Source organism: Nerophis lumbriciformis, linkage group LG32 (assembly GCF_033978685.3).
Source record: "Nerophis lumbriciformis linkage group LG32, RoL_Nlum_v2.1, whole genome shotgun sequence".
Lineage (NCBI taxonomy): Eukaryota > Metazoa > Chordata > Actinopteri > Syngnathiformes > Syngnathidae > Nerophis > Nerophis lumbriciformis.
In genome coordinates, this window is record NC_084579.2 from 7,778,225 (window position 1) to 7,796,724 (window position 18,500).

General features: G+C 39.8%; 1 protein-coding gene across 3 annotated transcripts in view; it reads right to left on the reverse strand.

The window, feature by feature from the left end:
• LOC133574579 (bone morphogenetic protein 1-like) overlaps positions 1-18,500 on the reverse strand; it is a 65,345-nt gene that overhangs the window by 19,035 nt on the left and 27,810 nt on the right. For 2 of the 3 annotated variants that reach the window (XM_061926759.2, XM_061926757.2), the window contains exons 8-15: positions 16,596-16,720; positions 16,409-16,524; positions 11,881-11,983; positions 11,707-11,823; positions 11,494-11,639; positions 11,224-11,419; positions 11,040-11,165; positions 2,570-2,733 (exon numbers count right to left, since the gene is read on the reverse strand). In XM_061926759.2, coding sequence (XP_061782743.1) covers positions 2,570-2,733; positions 11,040-11,165; positions 11,224-11,419; positions 11,494-11,639; positions 11,707-11,823; positions 11,881-11,983; positions 16,409-16,524; positions 16,596-16,720 — 1,093 coding nt within the window. The remainder of the gene's footprint in view (positions 1-2,569; positions 2,734-11,039; positions 11,166-11,223; positions 11,420-11,493; positions 11,640-11,706; positions 11,824-11,880; positions 11,984-16,408; positions 16,525-16,595; positions 16,721-18,500) is intronic. The other variant, XM_061926758.1, reaches the window with a different exon arrangement.

Sequence of the window (18,500 nt, forward strand, 5' to 3'; positions counted from 1 at the left end):
TGTTGCTCTGGAGAGGGATGTCTGGGGGTCTCTGCTGGAGCTGTAGTTCTCACGACCCGATTCCGGATAAGCGGTTGAAGATGGATGGATAGATGGTTCTCATCCAGAATGTCTCTGTACATTGCTGCATTCATCTTAGTCTAGTCAGGGATTTGACCAAGAACCCGATGTTCACTCTGTAAGAGCTACAGCATTCCTTTGTGGAGAGAGGAGAAACTTTCATCTCTGCAGCAATCTACCAATCAGGCCTGTATGGTATGAAAGAAGCCATTTCTTCGTAAAAAAGTTTGCCAAAATGCACCTGAAAGACTCTCAGACCATGAGAAACAAAATTTTCTGGACTGATGAGACAAAGATTGAAGTCTTTGGCGTGAATGCCAGGTGTCATGTTTGGAGGAAACCAAGCACCACTCATCACCAGACTAATACCATCCCTACATGAAGCATGGTGGCGGCGGCAGCATCATGGTTTGGGGATGTTTCTCAGTGGAGAGATAGATTTCCTTTTTTCCCCACTTTCTCATTCACTCTCATTATGTTAGAATAATTATGTATAAATGATCACACAACTCTTATGCTTAAGGGCCGTTGCTAAAGTTATTATCAATTGTGTTGAAGTAGTACCTGTCATGTCTGTGTAATCATGTTTTGTTTAGTTTAGTTATTGGACTCTTTAGTTTCTGGCTTTTCACTCCCTTGTCTTGTTTCCATGGTAACCCATTAGTTTCACCTGTTCCACGTTTGGACTCATTGTGCACTCTTGTTTGTCACCATAGCAACCCATTAGTTTTCACCTGTCACGTCACGCACCTGTTTCACGTTTTGAGTCACGCACCTGTTTTCACTAATCATTGTCCGTAGTATTTAAGTTCATTGTTTTCAGTTTGTCTTTCTGGCAACATTGCATTCATACCCCTGACACTCTGCTTCACACTCTGTTTACCTCTGCGCACTTCATGCCATGTCCAAGTAAGTTGTTTCTATTCATGCCACAATTAGCGACTTTTGTTCATGTCCTTAGTTTTTTTGCCCACGTGCAAGTATTTGTTTCATTTGTCAAGTTTGTACTTCCGCCTTGTGCGCACCTTTAGTTTGTTTCTTTTGTTATAGTAAAAATAAATATGTACTCCCATTCCCGTGTTGCCCGAGCCAACTTTCCGTTGCCTTCTGGAAAAACAAAATCCAAGGACCAAGTCATGACAGTACCGTATTTTTCGGACTATAAGTCGCAGTTTTTTTCATAGTTTGGCCGAGGGTGCGACTTATACTCAGGAGCGACTTATGTGTGAAATTATTAACACATTAGCGTAAAATATCAAATAATATTATTTAGCTCATTCACGTAAGAGACTAGACGTATAAGATTTCATGGGATTTAGCGATTAGGAGTGACAGATTGTTTGGTAAACGTATAGCATGTTCTATATGTTATATATATATATATATATATATATATATATATATATATATATATATATATATATATATATATATATATATATATATATATATATATATATATATATATGTATGTATGTATGTATGTATGTGTATATATATATATATATATATATATATATATATATATATAGTGTCGCTCCGGAGTATAAGTCGTCCCGGCCGAAAATGCATAATAAAGAAGGAAAAAAACATACATAAGTCGCATTTTTTGGGGAAATTTATTTGATAAAAGCCAACACCAAGAATAGACATTTGAAAGGCAATTTAAAATAAATAAAGAATAGTGAACAGGCTGAATAAGTGTACGTTATATGAGGCATAAATAACCAACTGGTATGTTAACGTAACATATTATGGTAAGAGTCATTCAAATAACTATAACATATAGAACATGCTATACGTTTACCAAACAATCTGTCACTCCTAATCGCTAAATCCCATGAAATCTTATACGTCTAGTCTCTTACGTGAATGAGATAAATAATATTATTTGATATTTTACGCTAATGTGTTAATCATTTCCCACATAAGTCGCTCCTGAGCATAAGTCGCACCCCCGGCCAAACTATGAAAAAAACTGCGACTTATAGTCCGAAAAATACGGTAATCATATATTGTGTCTGGGTTTGCTGATTACCCCTACTCCTTCAGCAGCAGCTTCTGTGATGTGACCAGGGACCTCCCAAATAAATAGAAGAAGCACGTGGGCTGGACTTTAGAGCGTAGTTTGGATCTGTAACTAGAGTATAGCCCAAAAAACGTCTCTTGAGCAAAATTGAACTCTGTCTCTGCATGATCCCTTGCTTCTTGTCTGTTTAATAGATGTCATCAGTGTTTGAACCTGACAATTATTAATAAAATCTAAGTGAGCAAAATGTAACTCTGTCTCTGCATGATTCCTTGCTTCTTGTCTGTTTAATAGATGTCATCAGTGTTTAAACCTGACAATTATTAATAAAATCTAAGTGAGCAAAATGTAACTCTGTCTCTGCATGATTCCTTGCTTCTTGCCTGTTTAATAGATGTCATCAGTGTTTGAACCTGACAATTATTAATAAAATCTAAGTTGAAATATACATATAAGAATGACTTTTTCAACCATACTTACATCATTGCCTTCTATATCAAACACATCAAAGACCAGAGTGATGCGGTGCTGGACGGGCGCCACCAGTTGCCACACGCAGTTTTTGTTCGACGGGTATTCCTTAGGCCACCCGGGAGTTGTGAAGGAGCCGTTTAGTTTGGTGATGAAGCCGCCACACGCTGCTGCTGGTTGAAGAAAGGGCTCGCTTTAACATTTGTGACATGTACATTTACACTCATATTCGGTTTAACTTCAAAATGTAATAACTTTAGCATTGTCTGTCATTTTTACAATCTTTATACCACAGATGAGGGGTGGTACAGGGGCCAGTTTGATACATTTTGTACATTAAACGTGCTAAAACCAATTCCAATATATGCTTAACTACCGTATTTTTCGGACTATAAGTGGCAGTTTTTTTCATAGTTTGGCCGAGCTCCAGTGCGACTTATATATGTTTTTTTCCTTCTTTATCATGCATATTCGGCAGGTGCGACTTATACTCCGAAAAATATGGTAGTTGGAAAAACGACATTGTTTTCTTACAAAACAAATAGTATTACATTTAATTACAGCTGTCAAGTGATTAGAAAAAAAAAGAGCGATAAATCATTTATGATCTGTAATTTATTAATCTCTTTTTTTAATCTCACTTAATAAAATACTGAGAAAAGCCCCCAATTGTCTACTCCAGGCTAAAAACAAAATAATCAATGTGAGACAAATTAACACACTTTTGGTATGTCCTTAAGTTTATGATGAATAATTTACACTATTTGTAAGATATCATTCATCCTAAAGCAGGGGTGTCTGAACATTTTCTACTGAGGGCGACACAACAAAAAAACAGATTAGCAGGGGCCATTTTGATATTTTTAATTTTCAAAACCAATACAATATATAGATTTTTTTTTAACCTTTGGGCTCCACTCAACTTTGGTCAAACAATTGTTCAAATTAAGTCATATATTAACATTAGTTTTATTTTTTTCTCGATCAACTTCAGGTCCATGTGGCAATATTTTATTTATTGAGTGAAAAATATAAAATTTCGATGATTTGGTAAAGTGCAAACAGCTAAAATTATGTAAAAAGCAAACTATAACCTGCTACCAAAGAATGTACAACAATTCTTCTCAACTAAAGAGGAGAAATATAACCTTAGAGGAAAATCTCATTTAAAACATTTATATGCACGTACAACACTTAGAACTTTTAGCATATCAGTATGTGGAATTAAATTATGGAATGGATTAAGTAAAGAAGTTAAACATTGTACTTATATGATCCAGTTTAAGAGGTTGTTCAAAATAATAGTGCTTATAAAGTACAAAGAAGAAGAATTATGAGAAATACTTTCAACCTTATTGAAAATAAGATATTCTTCATCTCAGTATGTTAATAATGACTGACTTAATTATATATTACAAAACTGTTGTATTACTCATTCACGGATGTCATTTTACTATAAAAAAAAAAGTCAGTAAATGATGCATATATTTGTAAACGCTCTGAAGTGGGAAAAGGGTAGGATTAAATAAGCTTTGCTTCTTCCTACTCCTTTTCGGACATGATGTAAAGCAGGGGTGCTCACACTTTTTCTGCAGGCGAGCTACTTTTCAATTGATCAAGTCGTGGGGATCTACCTCATTCATATATATAATTTATATTTACTTATTTATGAAATATATGTTTTTGTTAACAAGTTAAAGGTGTTTAATAATAATGCAAGCATGTTTAACACATATAGTTAATATTGTTAAAAAATTAAAGGTGTTTAATGATAATACAAGAATGTTTAACACATATAGTTAATATCGTTAACAAGTTAAAGGTGTTTAAAGATAGTACAAGCATGTTTAACACATATAGTTAATATTGTTAACAAGTTAAAGGTGTTTAAAGATAATACAAGCATGTTTAACACATATAGTTAATATTGTTAACAAGTTAAAGGTGTTTAAAGATAATACAAGCATGTTTAACACATATAGATTCCTTTCTTTCATGAAGACAAGAATATAAATTGGTGTATTACCTGATTCTGATGACTTGCATTGATTGGACAGTGGTGCTGATAACGTCCGCATTTTCGAATGGAGGAGAAAAAAAGGCCTCCTTTCTGTCCAATACCACATGAAAGTGGTTGGTTTTTGGCATCTTATTTGTCCAGCTTCCGTACTCCTTTGTATACACTTTACAAGAAAAACATTGTCGGCAAACTCCGTAGCTTGCTAGCTTGTGCACGCCAGCTTTCTGAGACTCTTATTTTGTTAGCGCAACTGTGCAGTCGGTCATTGGAGTTTTGACGACAGGTACGGCGCCAGTCTGTTGAAATAAAGTGTTTCTCGCCTTCCAGTCGGTAATTTTAATGAGCTGGCAGCAGCCAGCGTCATCTCAGAAGACCCTCGGGTGCCGTGAATGTCAATCACGTGACGAAAGTGACGTCATAGTGAAGATTTATGATCGCTCATTTTTAGGACTATTTTTTTAATGCCTGGCTGGTGATCGACTGACACACCCTCCGAGATCGACCGGTAGCTCGCGATCGACGTAATGAGCACCCCTGCTCTAGAGCATGGGTATCAAACTCTGGCCCAAAGTGAAATGATATGAAATTGTGTGATGTTTTATGCTGTAAGTGTGTTCATGTTCGAAATAAACTAAAGAAAGAAAGAAAGAAAGAAAGAAATATAAAGTTTGTTTGAATGTTTTATGCCCTTTTTGTCAAAACCCTGTTTTTTAATGGCAAAAACGCAAAATATGCCACAAATCAGACAGTAGATAATTGGAGAGAGGCTGTTATTTCTGAAAACTAAAAACATTGTTATTCCTAAATTAAAAAATAAAGTTTTCTCTTTAACACGGAGCTCGCTCTGAGCACAGTCTTTTATCGACAAGTAAATTACAGCAGCAATAATATTTAGCTTTCTCTTTCTCCCCCTCCATTTTTCTGCATTCTTTCGTATCTCAAGTTATCATTACGTATATGTATTGTTGCATTTGAACAACTGTATTGTTGATAATAAAGGTAAATTATTGGTATTGTTCATTATCAATAGCGCTATTTCTATTTGTATTTGTATTGATCCATTTGTAGTGTAATAATGCTCATTGTCATTTCTGTATTATTTTTCGCTAACTGCTTATTTGCTATTACTTTTACCATCATATTTGTACATGTCCTATTTGCTGATGTTGCTCTATTGTTGTTGTTGTTGTTGTTTGCTGTTGTTGTTTTTGTCTCTCTGTCTAATCCCCCTCTTGTCCCCACAATTTCCCCCTCTGTCTTCTTTTTTTTTCTCTTTCTATCCCCTCCTGCTCCGGCCCGGCTGCACTAAATGATAATATAAATACATTTTATAAAGTCAAATACAAATAAGGCAACAAGAGAAGTATCCTACACTTCTCTTTTGTAAAGTAAATCTGAACAGCCGACATGGGCATCTACATCAACTATATGATTTGCCTGAGAAGCTGGACAGGACACAAAAAAAAAATCAAAAAAAAAAAAAAAAAAAAATTTGCTTTAATAGTGCTGATGAGTTTGTTGTAAACAACAAGATGCTTTAGTTTCACACCAACAGCTGAGTAGCATCATTTTAAAGCACAAACATAGGTAGATGAAGCAGCTGGATGCTGCAACATACTTTAAATGGAGCTACTGGCATCTTGGGGATATAATAAAGCAGCTATTATGACAAGATTTTGACACAAACTACCGTATTTTTCGGACTATAAGGCACACTTAAAATCCTTTAATTTTGACAGTGCGCTTTATAACCCGATGTGCCTAATGTATGGAATAATTCTGGTTGTGCTTACCGACCTTGAAGCAATTTTATTTGGTACATGGTGTAATGATAAGTGTGACCAGTAGATGGCAGTCACACATAAGAGATTGGTGTAGACTGCAATATGACGCCAGTTAAATGTTAAATGTTCCATTGAAAATAATCTGTAAATCACTCAAAAATCTGTCAAAATGTTTTAGTAAGAATTTGAAGCCGCACCACTTGATGGATTGTCGGCCCATTACGGCTACCGTAGTCAGAGATACAAGTATTATTACGGTGTGGTTATAAGGACCGCAAAATGGCACCTATTAGCAGACATATGATCTAGCGCAGGGGTCGGCAACCCGCGGCTCTAGAGCCGCATGCGGCTCTTTAGCGCCGCCCTAGTGGCTCTCTGGAGCTTTTTCAAAAATGTATGAAAAATGGAAAAAGTTGAGGGGGAAAATTTTTTGTTTTGTTTTAATATGGTTTCTGTAGGAGGACAAACATGACACAAACCTCCCTAATTGTTATAAAGCACACTGTTTATATTAAACATGCTTCACTGATTCGAGTATTTGGCGAGCACTGTTTTGTCCTACTAATTTTTGCAGTCCTTGAACTCACCTTAGTTTGTTTACATGTATATCTTTCTGCGACTTTCTAGGACGTGTTTTATGCCACTTCTTTTTCTGTCTCACTTTGTCCACCAAACTTTTAACGTTGTGCATGAATCCACAAAGGTGAGTTTTGTTGATGTTATTGACTTGTGTGGAGTGCTAATCAGACATATTTGGTCACTGCATGACTGCGAGCTAATCGATGCTAACATGCTATTTAGGCTAGCTATATGTACATATTGCATCATTATGCCTCATTTGTAGCTATATTTGAGCTCATTTAGTTTCCTTTAAGTCATATTAATTCAATTTATATCTCATGACACACTATCTGTATGTAATATGGCTTTTAATTTTTTGCTGCTCCAGACAGATTTGTTTTTGTATTTTTGGTCCAATAAGGCTCTTTCAACATTTTGGGTTGCCGACCCCTGATCTAGCGTTTTGTTTCACAATATTATGCAAAACCAACTTTTCTTACCTTCTGGTACCTGCTGATGTGTATTTGGGATCTACATAAGTCCTGAAAATTTGCCGTCGTCGATAAGCTTCTTCTTTTTCACTATCTTCTTGTTACGGGACAGTCATCCTCCGCTGTTGCCATTTCTGATATAAAGTAGCGTAAAGTTCTAACTTACTGTATATCTCGCTATAGAAGCCCTAAAAATTATTATTGTTTGTCTTTGGTACACTAATGTGTATATTTTAGGCCATTGGTTCTTTGTTTTATTTTTGCAAAAATATATATATATATTGTTATATTGCTCTTTTTATCTTTGGTATGAACATTATTATGTAAACTCGAAGTTATTTTATTATTTATTTTTTTTGGTTCTTTGTTGTTGCTATTTTTGTATTACATTTTATTATTTGATCATGTTGTACTGCATTGTAATCTTTTGTTTTGTGATTGTGTGATGTTTTTTGCCTGGACCCCAGGAAGAATAGTCTCCACTGCAGTGTAGACTAATGGGGATCCTTAATAAACTAAACTAAACTAAACAAGTGTAGTGGGTTTACATAATTCACCCACGGAACTTTAGTTATTAGAGAGTTCCGGTCGGACGTTTTTTCACGGGACACATTGGCAGAGGTGGGCGGGGTTAGGGAGGGCGGGGTTTGGTGGTAGCGGGGGTGTATATTGTAGCCCAGAAGAGTTAGGGCTGCAAGGGATTCTGGGTATTTGTTCTGTTGTGTTTATGTTGTGTTACGGTGCGGATGTTCTCCCGAAATGTGTTTGTCATTCTTGTTTGGTGTGGGTTCACAGTGTGGCGCATATTTGTAACAGTGTTAAAAATGTTTATACGGTCACCCTCAGTGTGGCCTGTATGGCTGTTGATCAAGTATGTCCGGCGTTGTTGCACTAGTGAGCCACGGATGAGAAGATACTGCTCCGTTATTGATTGAAGTAAAGTCTGAATGTCATTAAAACAGTTAGCTCCATCTTTTGACACTTCTTCCACTCCCGTCCTTGCACGCTACACCGCTATAACAAAGACGACGGGGAGAAGACGCTGTCGAAGGTGAGCCACGGCGCATCCTGAAGCGACTGTCAGAAAGCGACTGGAAGATGATGTGTAAAACATCATCTATGCAACATTTTGACCAAAGAACCACCATTACATGTTATGTAGAGCAGTGTTTTTCAACCTTTTTTGAGGCAAGGCACATTTTGTTAATAAAAAAAATACGGAGGCACACTACCAGCAGAAAAGGTTAAAAAATGAAACTCCACCGGGTTGTCGTGCCTTATTTTGAGTTTGTTGTTGTTTTCCTGTGTGTAGTGCTTTAGTTCCTGTCTTGTGCTGTTATTTTGGTGGCCCTTGCTGTTTTGTTGGTGTTTCCCTGTAGCAGTGTCACGCCTTCCCTCGAGTGCTATTCCCCGCACCTTTTTTGTTTTCGCAATTAAGACGCTATCCTTCTTTGTGGAGACATTGTTGATTGTCATGTCATGTTCGGATGTACTTTGTGGACGCTGTCTCTGCTCCGCACGCTGTAAGTCTTTGCTGTTGTCCAGCATTCTGTTTTTGTTTACTTTGCAGCCAGTTCAGTTTTACTTTCGTTTTGCGTAGCCATCCCTATGCTTCAGTGCCTTTTCTTAGCAAGACTTGCCTTTTGTTCATTTTTGGTTTATGCGTTAAATACCTTTTACCTGCACGCTGTCTCCCGCTGTGCTCTGCATATTGGGATCACGACAAACCATCCTCGCGTTCCGACTTCTACAAAGCAATTAACTACCTGCTGCCACCTACTGATATGGAGTATTACACGGTTACCTTGCCGAACTCTACACAGCACAGACACTCGACAACGGCACATTATTTGCAGATTATAATTATTGATTTGCAAAAACTATTTTTCGGACCAATTAGGTGAAGTTGCATCATTTCCCACGGCCATACTTGCCAACCTTGAGACCTCCGAATTCGGGAGATGGGGGGCGGGGAGGGGTTGAGGTGGGCGGGGTCGGGGGGGGCGGGGTTTGGTGGTAGCGGGGGTGTATATTGTAGCCCGGAAGAGTTAGGGCTGCAAAGGGATTCTGGGTATTTGTTCTGTTGTGTTTATGCTGTGTTACGGTGCGGATGTTCTCCCGAAATGTGTTTGTCATTCTTGTTTGGTGTGGGTTCACAGTGTGGCGCATATTTGTAACAGTGTTAAACTTGTTTATACGGTCACCCTCAGTGTGGCCTGTATGGCTGTTGATCAAGTATGTCTTGCAGTCACACAACATGTGACTGTGCCGGCACGCTGTTTGTATGGACAAAAAGCGGACGCGACGACAGGTTGTAGAGGACGTTAAAGGCAGCGCCATCACGGCACGCCCTCAATATTGATGCCCGGGTGAAAATCGGGAGAAATTCGGGAGAATGGTTGCCCCGGGAGATTTTCGGGAGGGGCACTGAAATTCGGGAGTCTCCCGGAAAAATCGAGAGGGTTGGCAAGTATGCCTACGGCACACCAGATAACTAGTGTGACGCGGCACAGTGGTTGAAAAACACTGATGTAGACCACAAGGAAGTGTTTTACATTTAGAAAAAAAATCATAATAATATGATTCCTTTAATGCGCCCTATAATTTGGTGCGCCTTTTGTATGAAAAAAGACCTGAACAGACCCGCTAATCGACAGTGCGCCTTAGAATACCGTGCACTAGAGATGCGCGGATAGGCAATTATTTCATCCGCAACCGCATCACAAAAGTCGTCACCCATCCGCCATCCACCCGAACTAACATTTTATCAAAACCGCACCCGCCCGCACCCGCCCGTTGTTATATATCTAATATAGACGATGCAAGGCATTAGTGAGGTTATAAAGCTTTTGCCTGTTAAAGAAAGGAGACTGATCCAATGCAGCAGAGACATTAAATGCGTGCCACGCTGTCACGGCCCAGACGCACCTCCAAGCGCGCTCGCGCCACTCAAACTGCTGCAGGCAGCTGCGTTCTATCTTGTTTTAACATCCTGTGGCACTCTTCTGGGATCACGGCGGACGAAACTGCTCATGCTCAGGGTGTTTGTGAAGGTTCGGGGTTTTGCACAAATGTGACGCACCATGTTAGATGTCCCGGTTTTGTGACTGTCGTAGACATAAACAGCGACGCAGCTCTTGCAAATCACGTAGCCAGCATTACTATCATCCTGATTTACAACCTCATAAAAACGAGTCCACGCTGAACTTTTCTGGCCTATTTTTTCCCTGGTCTTTAGTATTCCCTTTTTTAGTTTGTCGCGTACCACGTTTGCTGCCGGCGTTGCCATCTCTTTTTTTTTTCTTCTTCTGTTGTGGCATATGCTGCAGGTGCCTGTTCGTTTTTCGTATGTGGGTAACAACATTTAACTATGTATATATATTTCCGAATTGGTTTAACTGCCACCCGCCTGAATCTATTTAGAATCTAATTTTTTTTTATTTCAACCGCCCGACCCGAGGATAAAATCTAATTTTTTTTTATTTCAACCGCCCGACCCGCGGATAATCCGCGGACTCCGCGGTTGTGTCCGCAAACCGCGCATCTCTACCGTGCACGCTATGGTCCAGAAAATACGGTACATGACTCTGCGGTTAATGTTTGTTAAGAAGAGCAGTCCTCACTTTTACAGCTGGACTTGTCAGGGGCCAGTTCATATCCAGGATCACAGGCGCATCTGTAGCTGCCCAGGGTGTTCACGCAATGCTGCTCGCAGCCGCCATTATCAGGTCGAGAGCACTCGTCCATCTCTGGCAAACGATAAAAAGCAGTGGGGTTGTTTTGCAGGGCATGTAACAGCTCACCGACCTTTAAAGAAGCTCGCGGAAAACCCGCCCTTGTTGACCGATCCGTCAGACACAAACTTCAGCCACAGTCGGTTGCTGCTGCTTTTGATGTTGCCGGGTTTGTCGTGGCCGCAGAGGCGGCCAAGCAGCGGGCCGAGGTCCGAGTCGCCGTCCCTCACTTCCACATAGTCGTAAGCACAGCTGTCGTGACTCTCCAGCTGCAGGAGAAGCAAGGATGCTGAAGTCCGTAAACAGACAGTGAGGTCAAACAACACAAATCTTGTGATTTTACCTCAAACGACTGGAAGAAGAGACCTACTTCGTAACCCTCTGATACTGTAATCTTCCACACACACATTTTGTTGGCGTGGTAGTCATCAGGGTAATTAGGTGATTGGATCTGACCGCTGTCCCGCTCCACCTCCCCTCCACAGACGGCTGGACCGGAGTTAAGGGTGAAATATAGCGACTTTGTTGCAGATGACGTGTGGGATCACATCAGTACCTTCGTAGGCGGCCGAGAAGCCTTTGCCCACCCAGATGCTGCTGCTCCTGAACTCGATCCAAAGTTGACTGTCACTTGAGGTGATCACGTCCGGGACGGAGTCTCCACAGAAGCGGCCTGACAAGGAACAAGGAGAGTCAGGCTTTGTATTTCTTTACAAGAAGCTATAGAGACCTTTCAGAGGAGCCTTTTTCCCGAAGCCGTCTCGGACTTCCACGTGGTCATACCGGCACAGGTGACTACTGGAGAGAGCCATGGATGTGAAATTCAAAACAATCTGGAAAAAAAAACCCGAACATGGGAGAAGGTTTATAGTACAGGCAAATTCTGAAAAGGAACCATTAGTGGTGTAGGCTACAGTCATGCTAATGTCTGTCTCCCTCTTGTGGGAGTTTGAAGAGTTACAGCTGAGTCGTTCATTTAACTCAGTGTGATTTTTAAAATCTACATTCACTGACCACCAGAGGTGGGTAGAGTAGCCAGAATTTGTACTCAAGTAAGAGTACTGTTACTTTAGAGATTTAATACACAAGTAAAAGTAAGGAGTAGTCACCCAAATTTTTACTTGAGTAAAAGTAAAAAGTATGTTGTGAAAAAACTACTCAAGTACTGAGTAACTAATGAGTAACATACTAACACATATCATATGTATATATATATACATACATTGATATATACAGTATATAATTTATATTTATTTATTTTGCCGTTTTTGTTTACATGTTAAAGGTGTTTTAATGAATATACATGCATGTTTAACACATATAGATTCCTTTCTTTCATGAAGACAAGAATATAAGTTGGTGTATTACCTGATTCTGATGACTTGCATTGATTGGAATCAGACAGTAGTGATGATAACGTCCACATTTTCGAATGGAAGAGAAAAAAAAGTCTTCCTTTCTGTCCAATACCACATGAAAGTGGTTGGTTTTTGGCATCTTATTTGTCCAGCTTCCATATTCGTTTTTATACACTTTACAAGAAATACATTGGCGGCAAACTCCGTAGCTTGCAAGCTTGTTTGCGCTGGCTTTCGGAGACTCTTATTTTGAAAGCGCAGGCGCGATGGAGCGGCACTTTTATTGTGAAGACAGGAACTGTGCAGTCAGTCTTTAGGCTTTTGACGGGAAGTACGGTTGAAATAAAAAAAAGGGTCTTTTTTCCTTCACATTTTTGATTGATTGATTGGAACTTTTATTAGTAGATTGCACAGTACAGTACATATTCCGTACAATTGACCACTAAATGGTAAGACCCGAATAAGTTTTTCAACTTGTTTAAGTCAGGTCATGTGACCCCTGGCTCTGTTTGATTGGTCCAACGTCACCAGTGACTGTATCTGATTGGTGGAACGGAGTGAACGTCACCAGTGACTGTATTTGTTGAAACGCAGGCACTATGAAGGTCTGTCTGACAGACCAAAACAAACAAAGCGTGCATTAACAGATCGATAAAAATTAGTAGCGAGCTGAATGTAGATAAAAGTAGCGGAGTAAAAGTAGCGTTTCTTCTCTATAAATATACTCAAGTAAAAGTAAAAGTATGTTGCATTAAAACTACTCTTAGAAGTACAATTTATCCCAAAAGTTACTCAAGTAGATGTAACGGAGTAAATGTAGCGCGTTACTACCCACCTCTGCTGACCACATCACTCATAACCTGTACAGGAAGACCAATAAGGAGTCTCATCATTGTATTATTAATACTTGTATAATTTTACAATGTTTTAATAGAGCTCTGATAGGTGTACCTAATGGTGTGGCAAATTACAAAACTCAAAACCAGTGCAGTTGGCACGTTGTGTAAATGTAAATGGTAAAGAAAAACAGAATTCATTGATTTGCAAATCCTTTCCAACCTATATTCAATTGAATAGACTGCAAAGACAAGATATTTAATGTTCGAATTGGTGAACTTTGTTATTTTTTGCAAATATTAGCTCATTTGGAATTTGATACCTGCAACATGTTTCAAAAAAGCTGGCACAAGTGGCAAAAAAGAGTGAAAAAGTTGAGGAATGCTCATCAAACACTTGTTTTGAACATCCCACAGGTGAACAGGCTAATTGGGAACAGGTGGGTGCCATGATTGGGTATAAAAACAGCTTCCATGAAATGCTCAGTCATTCACAAACAAGGATGGGGCGAGGGTCACCACTTTGTCAACAAATGTGTGAGCAAATTGTCTAACAGTTCAAGAACAACATTTCTCAACTAGCTATTGCAAGGAATTTAGGGATTTCACCATCTACGGTCTGTAATATCATCAAAAGGTTCAGAGAATCTGGAGAAATCAGTGCACGTAAGCGGCAAGGCCGAAAACCAACATTGAATGCCTGTGACCTTCGATTCCTCAGTCGGTACTGCATCAAAAAGCGACATCAGCATGTAAAGGATATCACCACATGGGCTCAGGAACAGTTTAGAAAACCAGTGTTAGTAACTACAGTTTGTCGCTACATCTGTAAGTACAAGTTAAAACTCTACAATGCAAAGCAAAAGCCATTTATCAACAACACCCAGAAACGCCGCTGGCTTCGAAAACAAAATAATAGTTAAAGAGATGGTTTGACAAAAACAATCTCATTAAAACTAAGAGAATGCTATTCACTAACAGTTAGATAGACAGTTAAACACAAATACAAATAGACAGATTACACATTGACGAGGTAAAATAAACCTCATATTAAAAACATACAATATAACGTGGCAAGAAAATTGAATACAGCAAAACTATTTCCTGGTAGGACTAAATAAGCTTAAATCTGCTTTTTCATACTCCTTTTTGGAAATGTAAAATTGTAAATATGTACCATATACCATATTGTAATTGTATGCATGTTCAAAATAAATTAATACCTAACCAAATCAATTGTTTATTGTTCCGTATTCTTATACATATTTTTGTAAATCATATGAAGATGTGCATTTTATATAATCGTTCCATTTTACAAAAATAATGGTTCAATCCATTCATTCAATTAAATTAAATAAATGCAAAAATATACATTCCTTCGAAAAGTTACAATGCCTGCTGTGTTGCAATGAATTAAAAAAACAACACACACATTTCCAACTGATGTCATTTTTTAAACCTTTTTACTACGACGCCACGCGTGTTTTAATTATGACATCTAAATGGAAATTCCTTGGAAATATTCAAATAATTAGTGCTGTCATGGTGAATTTTTCATCCATCCATCCATCTTCTTCCACTTATCCGAGGTCGGGTCGCGGGGGCAGCAGCCTAAGCAGGGAAGCCCAGACTTCCCTCTCCCCAGCCACTTCGTCCAGCTCCTCCCGGGGGATCCCGAGGCGTTCCCAGGCCAGCCGGGAGACATAGTCTTCCCAGCGTGTCCTGGGTCTTCCCCGTGGCCTCCTACCGGTCGGACGTGCCCTAAACACCTCCCGAGGGAGGCGATCGGGTGGCATCCTGACCAGATGCCCGAACCACCTCATCTGGCTCCTCTCCATGTGGAGGAGCAGCGGCTTTACTTTGAGCTCCTCCCGGATGGCAGAGCTTCTCACCCTATCTCTAAGGGAGAGCCCCGCCACCCGGCGGAGGAAACTCATTTCGGCCGCTTGTACCCGTGATCTTGTCCTTTCGGTCATAACCCAAAGCTCATGACCATAGGTGAGGATGGGAACGTAGATCGACCGGTAAATTGAGAGCTTTGCCTTCCGGCTCAGCTCCTTCTTCACCACAACGGATCGATACAGCGTCCGCATTACTGAAGATGCCGCACCGATCCGCCTGTCGATCTCACGATCCACTCTTCCCTCACTCGTGAACAAGACTCTGAGGTACTTGAACTCCTCCACTTGGGGCAGGGTCTCCTCCCCAACCCGAAGATGGCATTCCACCCTTTTCCGGGCGAGAACCATGGACTCGGACTTGGAGGTGCTGATTCTCATCCCAGTCGCTTCACACTCGGCTGCGAACCGATCCAGCGAGAGCTGAAGATCCTGGCCAGATGAAGCCATCAGGACCACATCATCTGCAAAAAGCAGAGACCTAATCCTGCAGCCACCAAACCAGATCCCCTCAACGCCTTGACTGCGCCTAGAAATTCTGTCCATAAAGGTTATGAACAGAATGGGTGACAAAGGGCAGCCTTGGCGGAGTCCAACCCTCACTGGAAACGTGTCCGACTTACTGCCGGCAATGCGGACCAAGCTCTGACACTGATCATACAGGGAGCGGACCGCCAAAATCAGACAGTCCGATACCCCATACTCTCTGAGCACTCCCCACAGGACTTCCCGAGGGACACGGTCGAATGCCTTCTCCAAGTCCACAATTGATGAATTGGTGAATTTTTTTGAACAGATTTTTCAAACTTCTGAATTTTGATTGATCCTGATTCTGATCTGAATCTAAATGTGATCTGCTTCTTTCTACTCCTTTTCGGACATGTTGACATGTGGAATTGGAATTGTGTACTTTACCATAACATTGTTGTATGCATGTTCAAAATAAATGAATACCAAACCTGACCTCACCATATTTTTATATATTTTTTTTTTTATAAATCATATGACGATGTGCATTGTATAACTGTTCCATTTTACAAAAGGAACGGTTCAATAAAATTGTTTTGGGCCCCAAAAATGAATATTACATTCCTGCCCATGATGAGTGTCTGTAAACGAGTGTCCCTTGTATCCTTACAGCCATGCGATGAAGATCACCCTGTTACCTTTTCTCCAGGTGTGACAGAGATCCTCCACACACAATGGACGTACTCAGAGTAGCCATTGGGGAAATCAGGAGACGAGAAGTTTCCAGAACTGTCCTGCAACGTCTTCCCGCATCCTTCCAACAACAATAAGATGAATGTAGAAGAGTTTGGACTGACAAAAACAATAAGAGCAAATGAAGCATACTTGCACATTTGTAGAGTTTCCGCGCTTGTGCGATGTCTCCTTTGCTGAGCCTGAGCCTCTGTCCAATAGGGGGCCGCGCTCCATTGACATCATAACGAGGTAAGATGGTGTCCAAGTAGACGCTTCTGTGTGAGGGAAATAACAACACTCAGGAAGTTTGCACAAAAAGGCCCATCAGTAGTTTTACACTTTTTTGATGATAGATAGATAGATAGATAGATAGATAGATAGATAGATAGATAGATAGATAGATTGATTCCTTTATTGTCATTGTAAATAATATACTGTATTTTCTGGACTATAAGGCGCACTTAAAATCATTTTTTCCCCCTCAAAACTCGACAGTGCGCCTTATAAACCCGGTACGCCTAATGTACGGAATAATTCTGGTTGTGCTTACCGACCTCGAAGCTATTTTATTTGGTACATGGTGAAATGATAAGTGTGACCAGTAGATGGCAGTCCAACATAAGAGATATGTGTAGACTGCAATATAATGGCAGTCACACGCAAGAGATAGGTGTAGACTGCAATATGACTCGAGTAAACAACACCAACATTTTATATGTTCCGTTGAAAATACAGAACATTGCACACGGCGCCCAAAAATCTATCAAAATGTTTTAGTACGACTTTGGTAAGCTATGAAGCCGCACCGCTAGATGGATTGTACTGTGCTTCAACATATGAGTACTATTATGGTGTGTGTATAAGGTAAGACATATTATCTGGCGTTTTGTTTCGCAATATTATGCAACAGCAACTTTTCTTACCTTCTGGTACCTGCTGATCTGTATTTGGGATCTGCATAAGTCGATAAGCTTCTTCTTTTTCTCTATCTTCTTGTTATGGGACATTCATCCTCCACTGTTGCCATTTCTAATATAAAGTAGTGTGAAGTTCTTACTTATATCTGCCATGAAAGCACTAAAACATACCGGTGTAGTGAGTTCATATTATTCACCCAAGGAACTTTGGTTATTAGAGAGTTCCAGTCGGACGTTTTTTCACGGGACACATTTTGGGTGGATGAGGAGATGCTGCGCCGTTATTGATAGAAGTAAAGTCTGAATGTCATTAAAACAATTAACTCCATCTTTTGACACTTCTTCCACTCCCGTCGCTGCACGCTACACCGCTACAACAAAGATGACGGGGAGAAGACGCTGTCGAAGGTGAGCCACGTAAATAAGACCGCCCACAAAACGGCGCATCCGGAAGCAACTGTCGGAAAGTTACTTGAAGATGATCTGTAAAACATCATCTATGCAACATTTTGACCAAAGAACCACCATTACATGTTATGTAGACCACAAGGAAGTCTTTTACATTTAGAAAATAAAATTAAAAAAAGACTCCTTTACATACTTGCCAACCCTCCCGGATTTTCCGGGAGACTCCCGAAATTCAGCGCCTCTCCCGAAAACCTCCCGGGACAAATTTTCTCCCGAAAATCTCCCGAAATTCAGGCGGAGCTGGAGGCCACGCCCCCTCCAGCTCCATGCGGACCTGAGTCCGCTTTCCCACAATATAAAGAACGTCTACAGTAAAGCAGTCCGTCTGCCGTAAACAGCAATGTTGTGACACTCTTAAACAGGACAATACTGCCATCTAGTGCATTTGATGAAAGCACTTTTGTGCGTGCCACACAGCAATGCATCATCAGAGAGGGTGTTCAGCATGGTTAGAAAGATAGTGACAGAGAATAGAACAAGGATGGACAATTCAACCCTTAACTCAACAATGAGTAGATGAGTGTTATGTGTGTGTGTATATGTGTAAATAAATGAACACTGAAATTCAAGTATTTATTTTATTTATATATATATATATATATATATATATATATATATATATATATATATATATATATATATATATATATATATATATATATATATATAT